This window comes from Salmo salar, chromosome ssa14 (genome assembly GCF_905237065.1).
Source record: "Salmo salar chromosome ssa14, Ssal_v3.1, whole genome shotgun sequence".
Lineage (NCBI taxonomy): Eukaryota > Metazoa > Chordata > Actinopteri > Salmoniformes > Salmonidae > Salmo > Salmo salar.
The window spans coordinates 87,527,437-87,548,417 of record NC_059455.1 but is presented as its reverse complement, the minus strand read 5'-3'; the positions used below and the strand labels follow the sequence as shown (position 1 = coordinate 87,548,417).

At 40.8% G+C, this 20,981-nt stretch overlaps 1 protein-coding gene across 5 annotated transcripts in view; it reads left to right on the top strand.

Moving 5' to 3' along the window:
* LOC106570545 (collagen alpha-1(XVI) chain) overlaps window positions 1–20,981 on the top strand; it is a 167,111-nt gene that overhangs the window by 64,050 nt on the left and 82,080 nt on the right. For all 5 annotated transcript variants that reach the window (XM_045694919.1, XM_045694921.1, XM_045694920.1 and 2 more), the window contains 10 exons: window positions 4,127–4,162; window positions 4,509–4,616; window positions 17,247–17,369; window positions 17,486–17,539; window positions 17,693–17,734; window positions 19,102–19,137; window positions 19,265–19,318; window positions 19,465–19,533; window positions 19,645–19,698; window positions 20,060–20,086. In XM_045694919.1, the coding sequence (XP_045550875.1) occupies window positions 4,127–4,162; window positions 4,509–4,616; window positions 17,247–17,369; window positions 17,486–17,539; window positions 17,693–17,734; window positions 19,102–19,137; window positions 19,265–19,318; window positions 19,465–19,533; window positions 19,645–19,698; window positions 20,060–20,086 (603 nt within the window). The remainder of the gene's footprint in view (window positions 1–4,126; window positions 4,163–4,508; window positions 4,617–17,246; window positions 17,370–17,485; window positions 17,540–17,692; window positions 17,735–19,101; window positions 19,138–19,264; window positions 19,319–19,464; window positions 19,534–19,644; window positions 19,699–20,059; window positions 20,087–20,981) is intronic.

The window sequence follows — 20,981 nt, the reverse complement described above, 5'->3', positions numbered from 1 at the left end:
GAAAATGATTTGTTGCAAGTTGGGGAGGAGGGGAGTTCACACCTAGCTCGGCTATAAGACAATTCTTTAGTAAAGGTTGAATAGTCGATTGTTCAGCTAATAGCCCATCCTGCTAGCTTGTGAAAAATGAATAATAATACTTTTTCCCCTTTCCACGTTAAAGATTCCAATTGGCACAGTGTTTTTAGCCACAATCGGCCCCAACCCCAGTTAACCTCTCTGGGCTAGTCAACAGCCAGTGGAATCCCGTGGCGCGATATTCAAATACCTTAGAAATGCTTCAAATACTTCAATTTCTCAAACATATGACTATTTTACACCATTTTAAAGACAAGACTCTCGTTAATCTAACCACACTGTCTGATTTCAAAAAGGCTTTACAACGAAAGCAAAACATTAGATTATGTCAGCAGAGTACCCAGCCAGAAATAATCAGACACCCATTTTTCAAGCTAGCATATAATGTCACAAAAACCAAAACCACAGCTAAATGCAGCACTAACCTTTGATGATCTTGATCAGATGACACTCCTAGGACATTATGTTATACAATACATGCATGTTTTGTTCAATCAAGTTCATATTTATATCAAAAACCAGCTTTTTACATTAGCATGTGACTAGCATTCCCACCGAACACTTCCGGTGAATTTACTAAATTACTCACGATAAACGTTCACAAAAAACATAACAATTATTTTAAGAATTATAGATACAGAACTCCTTTATGCAATTGCGGTGTCCGATTTTAAAATAGCTTTTCGGTGAAAGCACATTTTGCAATATTCTGAGTAGATAGCCCGGCCATCACAGGCTAGCTATTTTGACACCCACCAAGTTTTTGGTACTCACCAAACTCAGATTTACTATAAGAAAAATTGGATTACCTTTGCTGTTCTTCGTCAGAATGCACTCCCAGGACTTCTACTTCAACAACAAATGTTGGTTTGGTTCCAAATAATCCATAGTTATATCCAAATAGCGGCGTTTTGTTCATGCGTTCAAGACACTATCCGAAAGGTGACGCGCCGTTGCATATCGTGACAAAAAAATTCCAAATATTCCATTACCGTACTTCGAAGCATGTCAAACGCTGTTTAAAATCAATTTTTATGCGATTTTTCTCGTAAAATAGCGATAATATTCCGACCGGGAGAAGTTGTTTTCGTTCAAAGACTCAAAGAAGAAAATGGACTCTTCTCGTGCCAGCGCGCACCCGTGTCATTGTTCTCAGATCAACCACTATCCAAATGCGCTACTGTTTTTCAGCCAGTAACTGCAGAGTCATCATTCAACGTTCTGGCGCCTTCTGAGAGCCTATGGGAGCCTTAGAAAGTGTCACGTTACAGCAGAGATCCTCTGTTTTGGAAAGAGATGACAAAGAAGGCCAAGAAATGGTCAGAGAGGGCACTTCCTGTTTAGAATCTTCTCAGGTTTTGGCCTGCCATATGAGTTCTGCTATACTCACAGACACCATTCAAACACTTTTAGAAACTTTAGGGTGTTTTCTATCCAAATCAAACAATTATATGCATATTCTAGTTACTGGGCAGGAGTAGTAACCAGATTAAATTGGGTACGTTTTTTATCCGGCCGTGCAAATACTGCCCCCTATCCCCAACATGTTAATACATTTGGGCACAGTCGATAGCGTGCTGGACTTCGGGCTAGAATGTTGAGGGTTCGAAACCTGCTCCCTGCTTGCTATTATGAATGAGTTTGATACACCTGGTATTGGATATGGCTGAAAAAAAACTTGCTAAATAGCGATTTTAGTAAATTAACTTTATGACAAAAAAAATATGTACAATCTTTTGTCTCTACATTAACTAACATATTCCTCTCAATTGTACATTTTTTGCTTGACTCGTTATGACGTTATAACTACATACATTTGCTTCCCCGTAATGTTTTGTCAGCCCTCTTTGCTGAAGTCACCAGGGACGTCAAATTCGTCATTGGAACCACTCAATATGATTGGTCAAATAAAAACCTTGGGACCCAACTGCATAATGAGTGCTCTAACTCCCCCTTGTGGTGGTCTGGAGCAATGAAGCCGTGATGCTGGGTACCTCTAAGTCCCGCTGTGTAAGCTCAAAACTTTTAAAGGAGGAACCACTGTACCTACATCTTCAATATTGGAAAAGCCAGTTTATGACATACAGTTGAAGTCAGAAGTTTACATACACCTTAGCCAAATACATTTAAACTCAGTTTTTCACAATTCCTGACATTTAATTCTAGTAAAAATTCCCTATCTTAGGTGAGTTAGGACCACCACTTTATTTGAAGAATGTGAAATGTCAGAATAATAGTACAGAGAATAATTTATTTCAGCTTTAATTTCTTTCATCACATTCCCAGTGGTTCAGAAGTTTACATACACTCAATTAGTATTTGGTAGCATTGCCTTTAAATTGTTTATCTTGGGTCACACGTTTTGGGTAGCCTTCCACAAGCTTCCCACAATAAGCTGGGTGAATTTTGGCCCATTCCTCCTGACTGAGCTGGTGTAACTGGGTCAGGTTTGTAGGCCACCTTGCTTGCACACGCTTTTTCAGTTCTGCCCACATATTTTCTATAGGATTGAGGTCAGGGCTTTGTGATGGCCACTCCAATACCTTGACTTTGTTGTCCTTAATCCATTTTGCCACAACTTTGGAAGTATGCTTGGGATCATTGTCCATTTGGGAGACCCATTTGCGACCAAGCTTTAACTTCCTGACTGATTCTTGAGATGTTGCTTCAATATATCCACATAATTTTCCATTCATCATGATGCCATCTATTTTGTGAAGTGCACCAGTCCCACTGCAGCAAAGCACCCCCACAACATGATGCTGCCACCCCCGTGCTTCACGGATGGGATGGTTTTCTTCAGCTTGCAAGCCTCCCCCCTTTTCCTCCAAACATAACGATGGTCATTATGGCCAAACAGTTATATATATTTTTTCATCAGACCAGAGGACATTTCTCCAAAAAGTACGATCTTTGTCCCCATGTGCAGTTGCAAACCGTAGTCTGGCTTTTTTATGGCGGTTTTGGAGCTGTGGCTTCTTCCATGCTGAGCGGCCTATCTGGTTATGTTGATATAGGAGTCGTTTTACTGTGGATATAGATACTTTTGTAACTGTTTCCTCCAACATCTTCACAAGGTCTTTTGCTGTTGTTCTGGCATTGATTTGGACATTTCACACCAAAGTACGTTCATCTCTAGGAGACAGAATGTGTCTCCTTCCTGAGCGGTATGACGGCTGCGTGGTCACATGGTGTTTATACTTGCATACTATTATTCGTACAGATGAACGTGGTACCTTCAGGCGTTTGGAAATTGCTCCCAAGGATGAACCAGACTTGTGGAGGTCTACAAATTTTTTTCTGAGGTCTTGGCTGATTTCTTTTGATTTTCCCATGATGTCAAGCAAAGAGGCACTGAGTTTCATGGTAGGCCTTGAAATACATCCACATGTACACCTCCAATTGACTCCAATTAGCCTATCAGAAGCTTCTAAAGCTATGACATCATTTTCTGGAATTTTCCAAGCTTTTTAAAGGCAGTCAACTTAGTGTATGTAAACTTCTGATCCACTGGAATTGTGACACAGTAAATTATAAGTGAAATAATCTGTCCGTAAACAATTGTTGGAAAAATTACTTGTGTCATGCACACAGTAGATGTCCTAACTGACTTCCCAAAACTATAGTTTGTTAACAAGAAATTTGTGGAGTGGTTGAAAAACGAGTTTTAATGACTCCAACCGAAGTGTATGTAAACTTCCGACTTCAACTGTATGCAGGTAATCCCCCACCTAACGCAGAATACGCCAAAGTGAACTATACATATCATTTACATGGTAAACTACTGTTTCACCCTGCTTAATTACATAGTGTGTGCCTCAGTGGTTAGCACTTTGTCAGGGCTTTATATCTGAATAGGTAGAGGCTTGAACAGGTGTGTGTGTGTGTGTGTGTGTGTGTGTGTGTGTGTGTGTGTGTGTGTGTGTGTGTGTGTGTGTGTGTGTGTGTGTGTGTGTGTGTGTGTGTGTGTGTGTGTGTGTGTGTGTGTACTATTATAGGTGGGTATCACTCTCACTCTCTTTCTGTCTTCTCCTGTCTCTTTACACAGGGTGTGCCAGGTCTTGATGGTCTAAGGGGAGAGAAGGTCAGTTCTTTATGTCAGGTTGCTCTTTATAAAAGTCTCTGAGTAGCAATAACCTTTTACTGTAGTGGTTAAATCAGGGTCACACAGAGTGTTTCTTGGTAGTCTTAAACAAAACTACTTTCAAACACTCTGGTATCACAAACCCAGATTAAACCGATTACTGGGTTTAGGTACTTGTTTAATTCAGACTAATAATAATTTGATGAAGCTTTGTGCATTGTAATCAGTAACCTTGAATTATTATCCTGGACTGTTGTTAAATCAATCTTCATTTCTGAATGTTTAAGTACGAGTCACAGACCAGATCCATGTTTTTAATGACAACATCATGTGTCTCTGTTGCTAGGGAGACCAGGGTGAGCAAGGAGACCAAGGATTGGCCGGAACCCATGGAACCCCGGGCCTGCATGGAGAGCCTGGTCGGGATGGACTAACTGGACTGAAAGGAGAGAAGGTATGGAATACCCAACCAACCAACCTATCAATGAGTCAGTCAGTCTGGCTGTCTGGCTGTTTAGCTGGACTGGCTGGCCCTCTGTCTGGTTGGCTGTCTGTCTGGTTGTTTATCTGTCGATCTCCCACATCTGTCAAAGTATCTTATAACGTATCCTAGGGCTGGGCGATATGACAATATATTTCGTGTGACGATAGAAAAACGTCTATCGCTTCATATTATGCTCTTTCGTTTATTTCGTTGTGTCGCAATTCACATTCTTTACGGCAATATTTTTAATCAATTGGACATCGCTTTGCGTTCTTCCACATTCTTCCACATGCCGTGTGGAAGGAAATTTGCAACACAAATAAACATGGAGGAGAGGGAACGTGACAGTCGAGAAACGGAGGTTTCGTGAGTTGGTGCTAACACTCGACCCAAGGTACCACATTTAAATACATTTTACTTGTTGAGTATAATTCAAAATGTAATAAGAAATAGGCCTTTACATGTGGTCATTTTAAATAAACTATTTATTCATTGAATTTACAGAAAATGTGTATATTGTGATATGTATCGTTATCGGGATATGAAATAACCTATATCGGGATATGAGATTTTGGCCATATCGCCCAGCCCTAACATATCCTTATTTCTCTATATATTTTGCATCCAAGATCTATTTATCTATCTATATATCTATCTATTTAACTAAGTAACTGTTAGATACTAAATAAACAGAGTAAAAACTCAGGGATGACTAGTAAAGCTCAAACCAAGTTTATTCACCGACTGGGTCACCCAGCTGCATAAGACAAAAACATATTTACACAAGCACTGGTATTAAACCTTCCTCCTATGCTTAGTCTCCTCCTTACACATCTGGACAGCCAATACATCTCTGTTGCTATACAGGACTTTAGTGATTGTCACGTCCTGACCATAGAAAGCTGTTATTTTCTATGGTAGAGTAGGTCAGGGCGTGATGGGGGTTTTCTAGTTTAGTTTTTCTATGTTGTTATGTTCTAGTTTTGTATTTCTATGTTGGGTTTTGTTTGGGATGATCTCCAATTAGAGGCAGCTGGTCATCGTTGTCTCTAATTGGAGATTATACTTAAGTAGGTGTTTTTCCCACCTGGGTTTGTGGGAGATTGATTTTGAGTTCGTGTATGTTTCACCGCTGCGTCACGGTTTGTTGTTTTTTGTTCTTTAGTTATGTGTATGTATTGCATAGTTTCACAGTGATAATAAAATGTGGAACGCCACACACGCTGCACTTTGGTGCGCTCCTTCCTACGACAACCGTGACCGTGATGCCTGTTCTCTCTCACTTCATCTGACCTGACCTCGGCCAAATTCCTCACTCTTCCCCAAATCACGGCTGTCCTTTTGACTTGTACCAGACCGTGGCCCTTCTCCTTTCTAAAGGATACCTGATGTCTAACAACAGAATGTAAATGTTCTGCATTCCCCTCTCTCCCTCAGTAACATGAGTGAGGATATTTCAGATTTCAAGTTCAGAACCCATCAGTCCCCCCTTTTGAACATTAACTGTTCAACATTATATAAACTTGGAAATTGCTTATAAATGAACAAAGAAAATAAAACATGAACAACATTCACAGTTGAATATTAGGTTTTCACCTCCGAGACTTAAGGCCTCTGATCTATAATTACACTATGCACACTCTTATTTCCATCTCTCGTCTGATATCTGATAATGACATTTCAGCTGGAGCTTTTGACTTTCTCCATTTCCTCCTTCGGGTTCCTAAGAGAGTGATAGCACAAGACTTGAAAAGCAAAAAGAAACACACAACATAGCAAGTATTTTTAATGTGTTAAGCTATGCATATTTATATATGCAAAGTCAAACCGAAGTTTGATAACGAGACGATTCCCACTCTCTCTTTGCCTGACTCTATGCCTTAAGGATATTTTCCTGCTGGGCTCCACAAAAATGAAGGCCCTAAAAACAACGTATGGTTTCACCCAGTCTTCCCCTGTCTGGCCACAGGTTCCAAGAGGTGTTCCCAAGTCATGTCATTTTCACTTCGCTCCCCATCTCCTTCTTCCTCCTAGCCACCCGATATACACGTGCGATGGCCTTAATCAACTTTACCTCATCTTGAGTTAACTCAGCACTGTATATCCATTTCAACATCAAGGCCCTCGGAAGATGATATCCCAACAATGCTACTAAGGTAACCTCTGCAACAACTAACACTGCCCATGACGCAATTTACGCTATAGTCCAGTTCCATGCTGTTACTATGGCATCCTTCAAGCGTTGTACCTTCTTTGACAAACCCCTCACTGAAAGTTGGCAATAGTGTCTGAAATGACAACACTATCTCTGCTACTCCCACCATGATCTGAGTATGTGTGACGTTCAATTTAACTTCATAGTAGTCTCCTATATTGTGCACATAGGAGCTATCCCCTGATCAATCAGAGACTCTAAAAGCCCCTTCCTTAATTTATGAGCCACACAAATCTCCGCTCAAGTCACATTCCATTCCGCTTTTCCAATTCCCTGTAACGTTAATGCCGTGGTTTTTGGGACTCCACAGAATACACTGATGTCGATCCTGCCAGACTCTGCAATTAACAACCTTATGCAAACATTCTGTCTCAAACACATGCCCCGCATGTACATTGGCTCTGGCCACAAATACATTTGCACATAAATCATTCCATCTAACACATAACAAATTAGTCACTACTACTCAACTTCTATAGTTATAAACATATTCAAACATTCTCAAGTCAATTAGTCAATTTCGAACAATCCCTCCTCCGGAACAATGATCACTTCCACGACACCTAGAAAACATATTGACGAACAGGGAAGAAAGAAAATATGTTTAATCATTTCACAACACCCTTGATGCGAATGAGATTTGGGCAAGAACTGTCCATCCGTTCTGTTCTATGCCAATGGGATGCTAGTCTCCATGCCAGTCTCCTTCATCCTCATCCTCGGGTGTCAAAGCAAGACACAGACTATGAGCCTTGTATGTAATCAATTGTACTGTATCATCCAGCATGCCATATGTATTGATGTGGTTTAAAACCTGTTTGGGTAAGGCGTGCCGCTAGCGGCACGCCTGGCAAACATCCGTTGAAATTGCAGAGCGTGAATTTCAAAAACAGAAATACTCATAATAAAAATTAATAAAACATACAAGTGTTATACATCGGCTTAAAGATTAACTTCTTGTTAATCCAGCCGCTGTGTCAGATTTCAAAAAGGCTATACAGCGAAAGCATACCATGCGATTATCTGAGGACAGCACCCCGCGTACAAAACCATACAAACATTTTCCAGCCAAGTAGAGGAGTCACAAAAGTCAGAAATAGCGATAGAATGTATCACTTACCTTTGATGATCTTCGTATGGTTGCACTCACAAGACTCCATGTTACACAATAAATGTTTGTTTTGTTCCATAAAGTCCCTCTTTATGTCCAAAAACCTTGAAAAATCCAAATAGTACCAGTAAAGTTTGTAGATATATGTCAAACGATGTTTATAATCAATCGGCAGGGTGTTTTTTGTCTAAATAATTAATAATATTTCAACCGGACAATAGCGTCGTCAATATAAAGGAAAAACAACAAAAGGTGCGCTCTCGGTCGCGCACACCAAACAGGTCTGGGAATTTCCACTGTCCACTTATTCAAAGTGGTCATTCTCCCTCATTTTTCAGAATAAAAGCCTGAAACAATGTCTAAAGACTGTTCACATCTAGTGGAAGCCATAGGGAACGCAATCTGGGTCATATCCCTATATATGGTGGATAGGCTTTCAATGGAAAAACACCCATTTCAAAATAATTGCACTTCCTGGAGGGATTTTCCTCAGGTATTGGAGTGGCCATCACAAAGCCCTGACCTCAATCCCATAGAAAATTTGTGGGCAAAACTGAAAAAGCATGTGCGTGCAAGGAGGCCTACAAACCTGACTCAGTTACACCAGCTCTGTCAGGAGGAATGGGCCAAAATTCACCTAACTTATTGTGGGAGCTTGTGGAAGGCTACCTGATACGTTTGACCCATGTTTAAATAATTTAAAGGCAATGCTACCAAATACTAATTGAGTGTATGTAAACTTCTGACCCATTGGGAATGTGATGAAAGAAATAAAAGTTGATATAAATCATTCTCTCTACTATTATTCTGACATTTCACATTCTTCAAATAAAGTGGTGATCCTAACTGACCTAAGACAGGGAATTTTTACTAGGATTAAATGTCAGGAATTGTGAAAAATTGAGTTTAAATATATTTGGCTAAGGTGTATGTAAACTTCCGACTTCAACTGTACATAGAAATTGATAATACTTTGAACATGAACAACCGCTCTTTCGAAAAGAAATTGCAATTTACATATTTACGAGTGTCTGTCTTTGTTGTCCCTCTCTGTGATTGCCGGTCCGTCTGCTGGATAGTCAGTCGACAGAGAGCCTCTGGTTTGTCCACCGGAGATCCAAGTCGTAGGTTGTTAGAATGGATACCTCAGACTACCATTCGGAAATGTTCTTAGATTGAATGCGTTTACCAGACTAAAGTAGTTAAACAGCTGCAGTCTGAATAATTGTTCTTTAGTTTGTAGATTTCTTTGCCATTTCAACGTGGGAATGATCTTCACGTTCTCTGGTCTTGTCCTTTGGTAGAGTTGTAGTTCTTAACCATTTCAACATGTAGCGTCAGCTCCATGTTTTCTAGTCTTCTTAACTATTCGAGACGTCCGGCTTACCGTGGGTCTCTTTGGCACAAAATGCACATTTTGTCACAGTGGTTTTATACTATGTGGAAGAAGTGGGCATTCCATGACATCGATGTAAATGTCTGTACTCACGGGGGTGTGGCCACTGACTAGTTAAACTTTATATGAAAATCCATACTCTCATTTGGAAGGCTCACATCACATTTCACCTTTTCACAAATAGTTTCATATGTAATCATATACGTTTCACAACATTTAGATGTAAACCCCATAAATGAGAACTGTACACAACCAGAGGCACAGTAGTGTGTTTTTTCTGTCCTTCATAAGATCACCAAATCAAACACACTCGACATGACTGTCGCTAAGTGTCCACGGACCACTCCCACATTCTCAAAAATATAAATATTGTTTAATTATTTAAACTTTTGATGTCCAAGTGTCTCTCTGTGTTCCACAGTTTACATTCTAATCTCGAACACTGCAGAGCATAGAGGCAGCATATTTTACGACCGCCATAAAACAGCCGACTTCCCTCTCTCCCCCTCTACGAGAGAGAGCACGCTGTAGAGCGGACCCTCTGTAATCTGATCCTTCAGATCATTACAGGAGAGTTATGACACTGGCAACCTCACCACAGAGTTACCGGGTCAGGGAGTTAACCCTTAGTGAGAAATCCCAACAATACAGCAGACCCAATCTGGTGAGATTTGTATCGAAACAAAGACAAAAACAAGAACCCAAACAACAACAGCAATACACACATCACTCAAGGTGGGGAAAACCTCAATCCATTTGGAGTAGCTGTCAACCATTATCAACATATCTTTTTCCTTTTATATGCAGATTGAACAAAATGTGCATATTTACCAAAGGGCCAGGGCCCCAGGGAACTGGTGATTTCCCCTTTAAACACATGTCTCACATTGTGATTCATCTGTAAAAAAAATTACAAAAAAAAACAACACTGCCTGTTAAAACAAAGATAAACAAATTAGAATAACAAATCAAATTATAGTTACAATGCTTGATAACTATATAAGGAAATAATTGTATCCCATAAGGTAATGGTAAAATAGACTAGAGACAGGTGTCCCTCATTGATGTTATTCTTAAATCTCACCAAATGTCTCTATAATTTCTAGTGAGGTTGATCAGGCCTCATCAGAGAGTCAAGACAAAGGTCATTCAACACCTTTAAGTATTTCTATCCCTTTTCTTTCCCTGTACTTCAGAAACCATTTAACATTTCAAACATTTCCATCATTTTGCGTGCCCAGTTTAAAACCAAATTAAAAAGACCCCACACAATAAATCAAACACAGTATTAACACCACTAACAAATAATAATAACCTGTGAGTTGTGTGTGTGTGCTGGTGTGTGTGGTAAACCGTAGGGCAAAAACACACAAATGGCCAGGCCTTACTTATTGAGGAACTCCCTTTACGGCCGGATCCAGATACCTTTATATTTATAAAACTGCAGAATTTCACTAACTGCTCTCCCAAGACAACAGTCTCGGAAAACATTCCAAAGAGAGATAATGACACCCGCTCCTCGAGGAGGTGTACATTTAGTTAGTATTCACTATCCTACCTCTTTATCAGCAACCCAAAAGTTTTAATTACAAACAAAACATGATAATGATAAGTCCACTATCCACCCTCCAATCATTAATTGCTGGTTTTAATCCAGCTCAACATTTTATGTATCCTTTATTTAGCATATACTACCCTTAATCACGGCCACATTTATCTCGCCACCGAGTCTAACGATTTACTCCCGTATATGATTGTTCTCTCTTTTCCCCATGATTTTCCGTAACCTCCGCACCTCAATGCCCTTCATGTTCATGACCAAGTCATTTTAGGTTTGGTAACTCCAATGCTGTCACTTTACAGAATTGCTTCTTTCAAAACTCTACTAACAATTACTCACAATATTAACTTAACCTCTCTAGGGTCGGCGGGACGAAATCGTCCCACCTACTCAACAGCCAGTTGAATCCTGTGGCGCGTTATTCAAATCCTTAGATATGCTATTACTTCAATTTTTAAAAAATATGACTATTTTACACCATTTTAAAGATAAGACTCTCGTTAATCTAAACACACTGTGGCTTTACAACGAAAGCAAAACATTAGATTATGTCAGCAGACTACCCAGCCAGAAATAATCAGACACCCATTTTTCAAGCTAGCATATAATGTCACATAAACCCAAACCACAGCTAAATGTAGCACTAACCTTTGATGATCTTCATCAGATGACAACCCTAGGACATTATGTTATACAATACATGCATGTTTTGTTCAATCAAGTTCATATTTATATCAAAAACCAGCTTTTTACATTAGCATGTGACTAGCATGTGACTAGCATTCCCACCGAACACTGCAGGTGAATTTACTAAATTACTCACGATAAACGTTCACAAAAAGCATAACAATTATTTTAAGAATTATAGATACAGAACTCCTCTATGCACTCGATATGTCCGATTTTAAAATAGCTTTTCGGTGAAAGCACATTTTGCAATATTCTCAGTAGATAGCCCGGCATCACAGGGCTAGCTATTTAGACACCCAGCAGGTTTAGCACTCATCAAAGTCAGATTTACTATAAGAAAAATGTTCTTACCTTTGTTGTCTTCGTCAGAATGCACTCCCAGGACTTCTACTTCAATAACAAATGTTGGTTTGGTCCAAAATAATCCATCGTTATATCCAAACAGCGGCGTTTTTGTTCGTGCGTTCTAGACACTATCCTAAAGGCTAAATAAGGGTGACGAGCATGGCGCAATTCGTGACAAAAGAATTCTAAATATTCCATTACCGTACTTGCAAGCATGTCAACCGCTGTTTAAAATCAATTTTTATGCCATTTTTCTCATAAAAAAGCGATAATATTCCGACCGGGAATCTGCGTTTAGATAAACAGACAAAGGAAAAGAAACCATTCGGTCGAAGCGGGCACGCGCCTAAGCCCATAGTACTCTCAGTGGCCACTTGCCAAAAGCGATAAAGTGTTTCAGCCAGAGCCTGCCTCGATATCGTTCAACGTTTTCCCGGGCTCTGAGACCCTATGGAAGACGTAGGAAGTGTCACGTTATTGCACAGATCCTGAGTCTTCAATAAAAAGAGCCAAGATGAAACACTACTTCTCAGACAGGCCACTTCCTGCTTGAAATCTTCTCAGGTTTTGGCCTGCCATAGGAGTTCTGTTATACTCACAGACACCATTCAAACAGTTTTAGAAACTTTAGGGTGTTTTCTATCCAAAGCCAATAATTATATGCATATTCTAGTTACTGGGCAGGTGTAGTAACCAGATTAAATCGGGTATGTTTTTTATCCAGCCGTGCAAATACTGCCCCCTATCCCCAACAGGTTAATCTAACCACACTGTCCGATTTCAAAAAGGCTTTACAACGAAAGAAAAACATTAGATTATGTCAGCAGAGTACCCAGCCAGAAATAATCAGACACCCATTTTTCAAGCTAGCATATAATGTCACATAAACCCAAACCACAGCTAAATGCAGCACTAACCTTTGATGATCTTCATCAGATGACAACCCTAGGACATTATGTTATATGCATGTTTTGTTCAATCAAGTTCATATTTATATCAAAAACCAGCTTTTTACATTAGCATGTGACGTTCAGAACTAGCATACCCCCCGCAAAGTTCTGGTGAATTTACTAAATTACTCACGATAAACGTTCACAAAAAACATAACAATTATTTTAAGAATTATAGATACAGAACTCCTCTATGCACTCGCTATGTCCGATTTTAAAATAGCTTTTCGGTGAAAGCACATTTTGCAATATTCTCAGTAGATAGCCCGGCATCACAGGGCTAGCTATTTAGACACCCACCAAGTTTAGCACTCACCAAAATCAGATTTACTATAAGAAAAATGTTATTACCTTTGCTGTCTTCGTCAGAATGCACTCCCAGGACTTCTACTTCAATAACAAATGTTGGTTTGGTTCAAAATAATCCATAGTTATGTTCAAATATCCTCTGTTTTGTTCGTGCGTTCAAGACACTATCCGAATGGTAAAGAAGGGTGACGCGCACGACGCATTTCGCGACAAAAAAATTCTAAATATTCCATTACCGTACTTCGAAGCATGTCAACCGCCGTTTAAAATCAATTTTTATGCCATTTTTCTCGTAAAAAAGCGATAATATTCCGACCGGGAATCTGTGTTTAGGTTCAAAGATGATAGAAAATAAAAACATGGGGTCGACTCGTGCACGCGCCTCAGCCCATTGTCCTCTGATAGAGCACTTGCCAAAAGCGCTAATGTGTTTCAGCCTGGGGCTGGAATTACATCATTCAGCTTTTTCCCGCCTTCTGAGAGCCTATGGGAGCCGTAGGAAGTGTCACGTTACAGCAAAGATCCTCAGTCTTCAATAAACAGAGTCAAGAAGCTCAAGGAATGGTCAGACAGGCCACTTCCTGTAAGGAATCTTCTCAGGTTTTTGCCTGCCATATGAGTTCTGTTATACTCACAGACACCATTCAAACAGTTTTAGAAACTTTAGGGTGTTTTCTATCCAAAGCCAATAATTATATGCATATTCTAGTTACTGGGCAGGAGTAGTAACCAGATTAAATCGGGTACGTTTTTTTATCCGGCCGTGCAAATACTGCCCCCTATCCCCAACAGGTTATAATTACTTAAATATTATCCAACCCCAAATCGTCTCCACTTCCATCACCATGTAAAATTATCCGGGTATTGTTACTGGACTTATGTTTACTGAATGTAACCCTATTCCCTGTTGTAAATTTTGCCTATTTCTCATCATAAGGAATCAGTGATATTTTACCACCGGTATCTATTAGACAGTTGTGTAAGACGTGACCTCCTAAGTCTTCCTACACATTGAAACCGTAATCTCTATGAACCACTATCGATCGAACCGAGGCTAAACACCGCTATGTGAAAGTTTCCTGCCCGCTGCTTTCAAGAGTGTTTGCTGATTTTCTTTTGTCAAAGATGCAACTGCTTGCAACGCAGCATTCTCTCCTACTGAAGTAGGCTCCATTACCACCTTACACTCCCTTTTCCAATGACCAACAGCCCCACTCCTAAATCAGGGCTCTGATTATTTGCCCATTCCTCCCTATCTCTTTGTCTTACTTGGGCCATTGAAACCACTGTTAGTGACTTTCACTGTGGCAGCATTAACTACTCGTACAGCTGCAAAGTAATCGGAAGTAGATTCCACTCTCGAAGCCTCATGCTCTATTTCATCCCAATGAAAATGTTGGTCCACTACCCCCGCAATAGCAATTATGATAACAGGTTTAAAACCTGGCCATCAAAGCAGACGTACACATTCTATCTACATACCCAGTCTTTTTGCAGCTGAATACATCTAATTTTGGTTTTATCAGTTTGTCTTTTTTGTTGATAGAACGCTGACATCAAAACACTGGTGTATTAAGCTTTTATTTTAATTTTATGTCATTGAGCTAAGTCACAATTGCATCTCTGAATTCTTTATTAGATTGGAATTTTCCGTCAGCAGGGAAACGCTGACCAGTTTTATCCAGTTTGCAAAAATGTTCCCATATTCAAGTCTATTTGGTAGAATGCTTCTGCACCTCTTGGCTTTTTAAAACGTTTCTTCCTCTAGTCCTACTTTACAGGGAGAATCTGCCGGTCACCATTTCATAGTTATTATTCCGATGCCTTTCCCAACGGTGTCCAGGGTGTTTAGATTTCCTCCCCAACGGCTCTAATACATGCCTTCTATTAACTATTTTCCAAGGTAGTGGTACCCACTTCCCCGGAGAATAGTTATGGTATTTGTGCCTTGTAATTGGTCACAGCACCTGATAACTTGTATTAGAACCAATACTGACGCACTTGCCAATTTACTACTGGAGAATACGGGTGACCTAAAGTCTGATACCAATGTTACGCCTCAAATATCACTGTTGTTGACAACAATCAATCAATCAATCAAATGTATTCATAAAGCCCTTTTTACATCAGCCCATGTCACAAAGTGCTATACAGAAACCCAGCCTAAAACCCCAAACAGCAAGCAATGCAGATGTAGAAGCACGGTGGCTAGGAAAAACTCCCTAGAAAGGCAGGAACCTAGGAACAAACCTAGAGAGGAACCAGGCTATGAGGGGTGGCCAGTCCTCTTCTGGCTGTGCCGGGTGGAGATTATAACAGTACATGGCCAAGATGTTCAAACGTTCATAGATGACCAGCAGGATCAAATAATAATAATCACAGTGGTTGTAGAGGGTGCAACAGACCTCAGGAATAAATGTCAGTTGGCTTTTCATAGCCGAGCATTCAGAGTTAGAGACAGCAGGTGCAGTAGAGAGTCGAAAAAACCCGTCCGGGACAAGGTAGCACATCCGGTGAACAGGTCAGGGTTTCATAGCCGCAGGTAGAACAGTTGAAAAGAGCGGCAGCAGGTGGACTGGGGTGGACTGGGGACAGCAGGTGGACTGGAAACAGCAAGGAGTCATCAGGCCAGGTAGTCTTAGGCATGGTCTTAGTGCTCAGGTCCTCCGAGAGAAGAGAGAAAAGAGAGAGAGAGAGAGAGAGAGAGAGAGTTAGAGGGAGCATACTTAAATTCACACAGGACACCGGATAAGACAGGAGAAATAATCCAGATATAACAGACTGATCCTAGCCCCCCGACACATAAACTATTGCATCATAAATACTGGAGGCTGAGACAGGATGGGTCGGGAGACAGGAAGATCACGTCAGTGACTCATATTACAACACATATTACCACAATTATGTCATGGTTCCCCATCTCAATAGTGCATAAACCAACCTCTCTCCTTATTGCTACTGCTCATACAAACAAATCATGTTCACACAACGTTTGAATATCTTCCTGCTTCCGGACTTACCCTCTCGGGATTTACCCTCCACAGGAACTACCCTGTTCGGGACTTACCCTTCCGGGATTTACCCTCCACAGGGACTACCCTGTTCAGGACTTACCTTTTATCTACAACCGGTCGTAATACCATGGGACTACTGAATAATCTCAGGTTTTCTAGGTCCGTATCCTATAATTGGTTCAGCCTACGACTCTCATCTCCCCAAGATGTCAGAACTAGTGGCAACAGGTGTAGAAACCACACCTACCTTGTGCCAGCTGCTTCTCCACTGATTCGGACTCTCCAGTTCGACTATAAATTGCAGTGAACTGTTAGGTACTAATAAACAGAATAAAAACTCACAGATGACTAGTAAAGCTCAAATCAAGTTTATTCACCCACTGGGTCACACAGCTGCATAAGACAAAAACATATTTACACAAGCACTGGAATTTAAACCTTCCTTCTATGCTAAGTCTCCTCCTTACACATCTGGACAGCCAATCTGTTGCTATACTGGACTTTAGTGATGCCTGTTCTCTCTCACTTCATCTGACCTGACCTCGGCCCAAATTCCTCACTCCTTCCCAAATCACGGCTGTCCTGTTGACTTGTACCAGACTGTGGCCCTTCTCCTTTCCATAGGATACCCGATGCCTAACAATAACATGTTCCAACAGAATGTAAACGTTCTGCAATCCCCTCTCTCCCTCAGTAACATGAATAAGGATATTTTAGATTAAGTTTAGAACCCATCATCACTAACTTACTATGTAACAAACTAATTCACTAACTAACTATCTAACTAATTAACTACCTCATTAACTAACTAACTACCTAAATAGTGCCGTTGGTAGAGCATGTTGCTTGCGACACCAGGGTTGTGGGTTTGATTCTCACGGGGGACCCGTATGAAAAATGTATGCACTCACTACTTTAACTCGCTCTCGATAAGAGTGTCTGCTAAGTGACAAGAATTTAGGCGCTGACATTTCTCTCTCTTTCTGACTGTTGTTGTATCCTTCACCAGGGAGATGCGTGTGAGAGCTGTGCGACTGTCTCTGGGGGGCAGGTCAGTATAGGAGGGGTGCAGGGAGCCAAGGGAGAGAGGGGCGACCCTGGATCCCCAGGAGAGGGAACAGCAGGGAAACACGTGAGTCTGTCTCAATTTGACCCTGATGTATCACCTTTTTTTTGTTTAGGTGTGCCTACTATTCATATGCATGCTAAAATATAATATTATCTTCCCTCTCTCTCTCCATGTACCAGGGTAAAGCAGGGCTTCCCGGTGTTCAGGGGCCTGTTGGACCTAAAGGAAGCCAGGTAGGACATGTTGATGTGTGTGTGTCTGTGAGGGTTGGTGAGGTGTTGTAGGTCATCAGTAACTGACTCAGTGTGTGTGTCTGTGAGGGTTGGTGAGGTGTTGTAGTTTATCAGTAACTGACTCAGTGTGTGTGTCTGTGCTGCCCCCTGTAGGGTGACCCAGGAGTTGAAGGGGTGGGCCTCGCAGGACCTCAGGTAAGAACATATTCGCTCAAATTACTAATACCCTTACCTAGGCTGTCGTCTATTCACCTAGAACACTTGTCAACTCATATGTTGGCAATTTAGTTGGTCCAGGTAGCCTCTTGTTATTGTGGGTGAACTTTCCCTTTACATTTGTTTTGGCCAAATGTGTCCTGATGTTTTCTGTTTTCGGTACTTCCATTTTCGTACCATGAATTGTTTCTCACGCTGTTCAAGAGAGATAGTAGAACAGACAGAGTCTTCTTCATTTAGTTTAGTAGAACAGACAGAGTCTTCTTCACTTGGTTTAGTAGAACAGACAGAGTCTTCTTCATTTAGTTTAGTAGAACAGACAGAGTCTTCTTCACTTGGTTTAGTAGAACAGACAGAGTCTTCTTCACTTGGTTTAATAGAACAGACAGAGTCTTCTTCACTTGGTTTAGTAGAACAGACAGAGTCTTCTTCACTTGGTTTAGTAGAACAGACAGAGTCTTCTTCACTTGGTTTAGTAGAACAGACAGAGTCTTCTTCACTTGGTATAGTAGAACGGACAGAGTCTTCTTCACTTGGTTTAGTAGAACGGACAGAGTCTTCTTCACTTGGTTTAATAGAACGGACAGAGTCTTCTTCACTTGGTTTAATAGAACAGACAGAGTCTTCTTCACTTGGTTTAATAGAACAGACAGAGTCTTCTTCACGTGGTTTAATAGAAGAGACAGAGTCATCTTCACGTGGTTTAGTTGAGGTATCCACTTTCCAATCTTTTTGAACGTTTGGGATCATTTGGCTGTAAATCTCCTATCCCTGGAATATACTGGTCCATTCCTTCTCCTATCCTGGGATTTGCTCTGGAATTCCTTCTGGATCAACACATTAACATTCCTTCTGGATCAACACATTAACATTCCTTCTGGATCAACACATTAACATTCCTTCTGGATCAACACATTAACATTCCTTCTGGATCAACACATTAACATTCCTTCTGGATCAACATGCTACCATTCCAGAAGAGTATGTGTGAAGGAAGTCTGATATACTACACACACACACACACACACACACACACACACACACACACACACACACACACACACACACACACACACACACACACACACACACACACACACACACACACACACGTGAGGAAAACAATATCCAGACCTGTTCATGAAGGTTCTGCCATTGTTCTACTGTTGATAAATCATCTGTTTATCTCTGAGCTCAACTCACCACCCATCTCTTTAAACCTTCCATTGTGTCCTCTCTCTCTCTGTCTCTCTCTCTCTGTCTCTCTCTCTGTTTCTCTCTCTCTCTTTCTCTCCCTCTGTCTCTCTTTCTGTCTCTCTCTCTCTCTCTCTCTCTCTCTGTCTTAGGGAGAAGAAGGACCCAGGGGCCTACCAGGGGTGGCAGTAAGTTGTATTATTCTAATTAAAAAGAATGATTAAATGCATATGAAATATTATTGCCTCTAGTAGATCAAAGGGTCTCTATGTTGTCTTTCAATCATGTAATCTTCATCATGCTGCTCCTCTACAGGGTCCTCAGGGAATTAGAGGACTTACGGGACCTGTTGGGCCTGCTGGGGACATGGTACACCCACCCACACACACAGACACAGACACACACATACACATTTACGTGCATACATGCAGAAACACCCACACACACACAAACACACTCACATACACATTGACACCAAGTTCTCATTCTAATGGGTATGTGTTTCCTTTTCACAGGGTCCTAAAGGAGAGGAGGGGCCTCCAGGGCCACAGGGGCCCATGGGTGTAGGTGTTACAGGACCCCCGGTAAGAGATCTATGTGTGTGTGTGTGTGTGTGTGTGTGTGTGTGTATTATTAACTCTAGTCAAAGACATTGAGTGATTCCTTACTCCATTCCCATGCCATTCCCAACCCAGGGTAAAGACGGTAGAGGCGGTTCCAATGGAATCCCAGGAGCTGATGGAAAAGATGTGAGTGGCTTCACATTGAAAACGCAACCCAGTCACATAGTATTTGAATTGTATAGTCAGTATGAATTCCTTGCATTTCCTACTTGGTGCATTAGTGTGTGTATGTTATTGTATGTAAGCTAAGATCACTCTTCTTCTACAGACACAGAGTCAGTGTTTTACAGTTTCAATTAAGTTCAGAGATTATTATATTTTCAGAAGTTGTCCTTGAGATGGGCGTGACTAATAGCTAATGAAGTCCACTTCAATCCATAACAGAGCCACAGTGTTTCTTGTCGCTCCTCTCTGCTCTCAACTCTATCATCTGCAATGACAAGGCCAGACTAACCTTGTGTGTGTGTGTGTGTGTTCTGTCTTGCAGGGAACTGATGGGGTCAAGGGGGACAAGGTAAGCCTAGCATTTGTGGAGATGAAGAGGTGTTAAGGGGTTTAGAGGCAGGGGAATGGATGAAGAGGTGTTAAGGGGTTTAGAGGCAGTGGAACGGATGAGATTTCATTGGGAATCTAGAATTCTAAGGCAGTTGCTTGCAGTTCCTAATGCTTCCACTGGATGTCAACAGTCTTTAGAAATTTGTTGATGTTTTTCCTTTGTGTAATGAAGAAGTAGCCCTGTTCAGAAAGAGGGTCGAGTGAAGTGTACTGTTTGATAGAGGCGCGGGACCTGAAAAACACTCTCCACTTTGTTTTCCTCCGGTATTGAACGCAGTTTATCCCGTCTTAAATTTTATCGATTATTTACGTAAAAAATACCTAAAGTTGTATTAGGAAAGTTGTTTGAAAAGTTTGGACAAAGATTACAGGTAATTTATGAGATCTTTTGTAGTCGTGTTGCGCGAGTTGGAACCAGTGTTTTTCTGGATCAAACGCGCCAAATAAATTGGCATTTTGGATATATAACGATGGAATTAATCAAACAAAAGGACCATTTGTGATGTTTATGGGACATATTGGAGTGCCAACAGAAGAAGCTCGTCAAAGGCATGAATTATATCGTTATTTCTGAGTTTTGGCACTAGACCCCTTAAAACTTCTTATGGCTCAAATCCCGTCAACGGGATCGATTTGACAACATCCGGTGAAATGGCAGAGCGCCAAATTAAAAAAAATATATAAAAAATATTTAACTTTCATACATTCACAAGTGCAATAGACCAAATTAAAGCTGAACTTCTTGTTAATCTAGCCACCGTGTCAGATTTCAAAAAGGCTTTACGGCGAAAGCAAACCATGCTATTATCTGAGGACAGCACCCCATCAAACAAACACAGACAATCATATTTCGC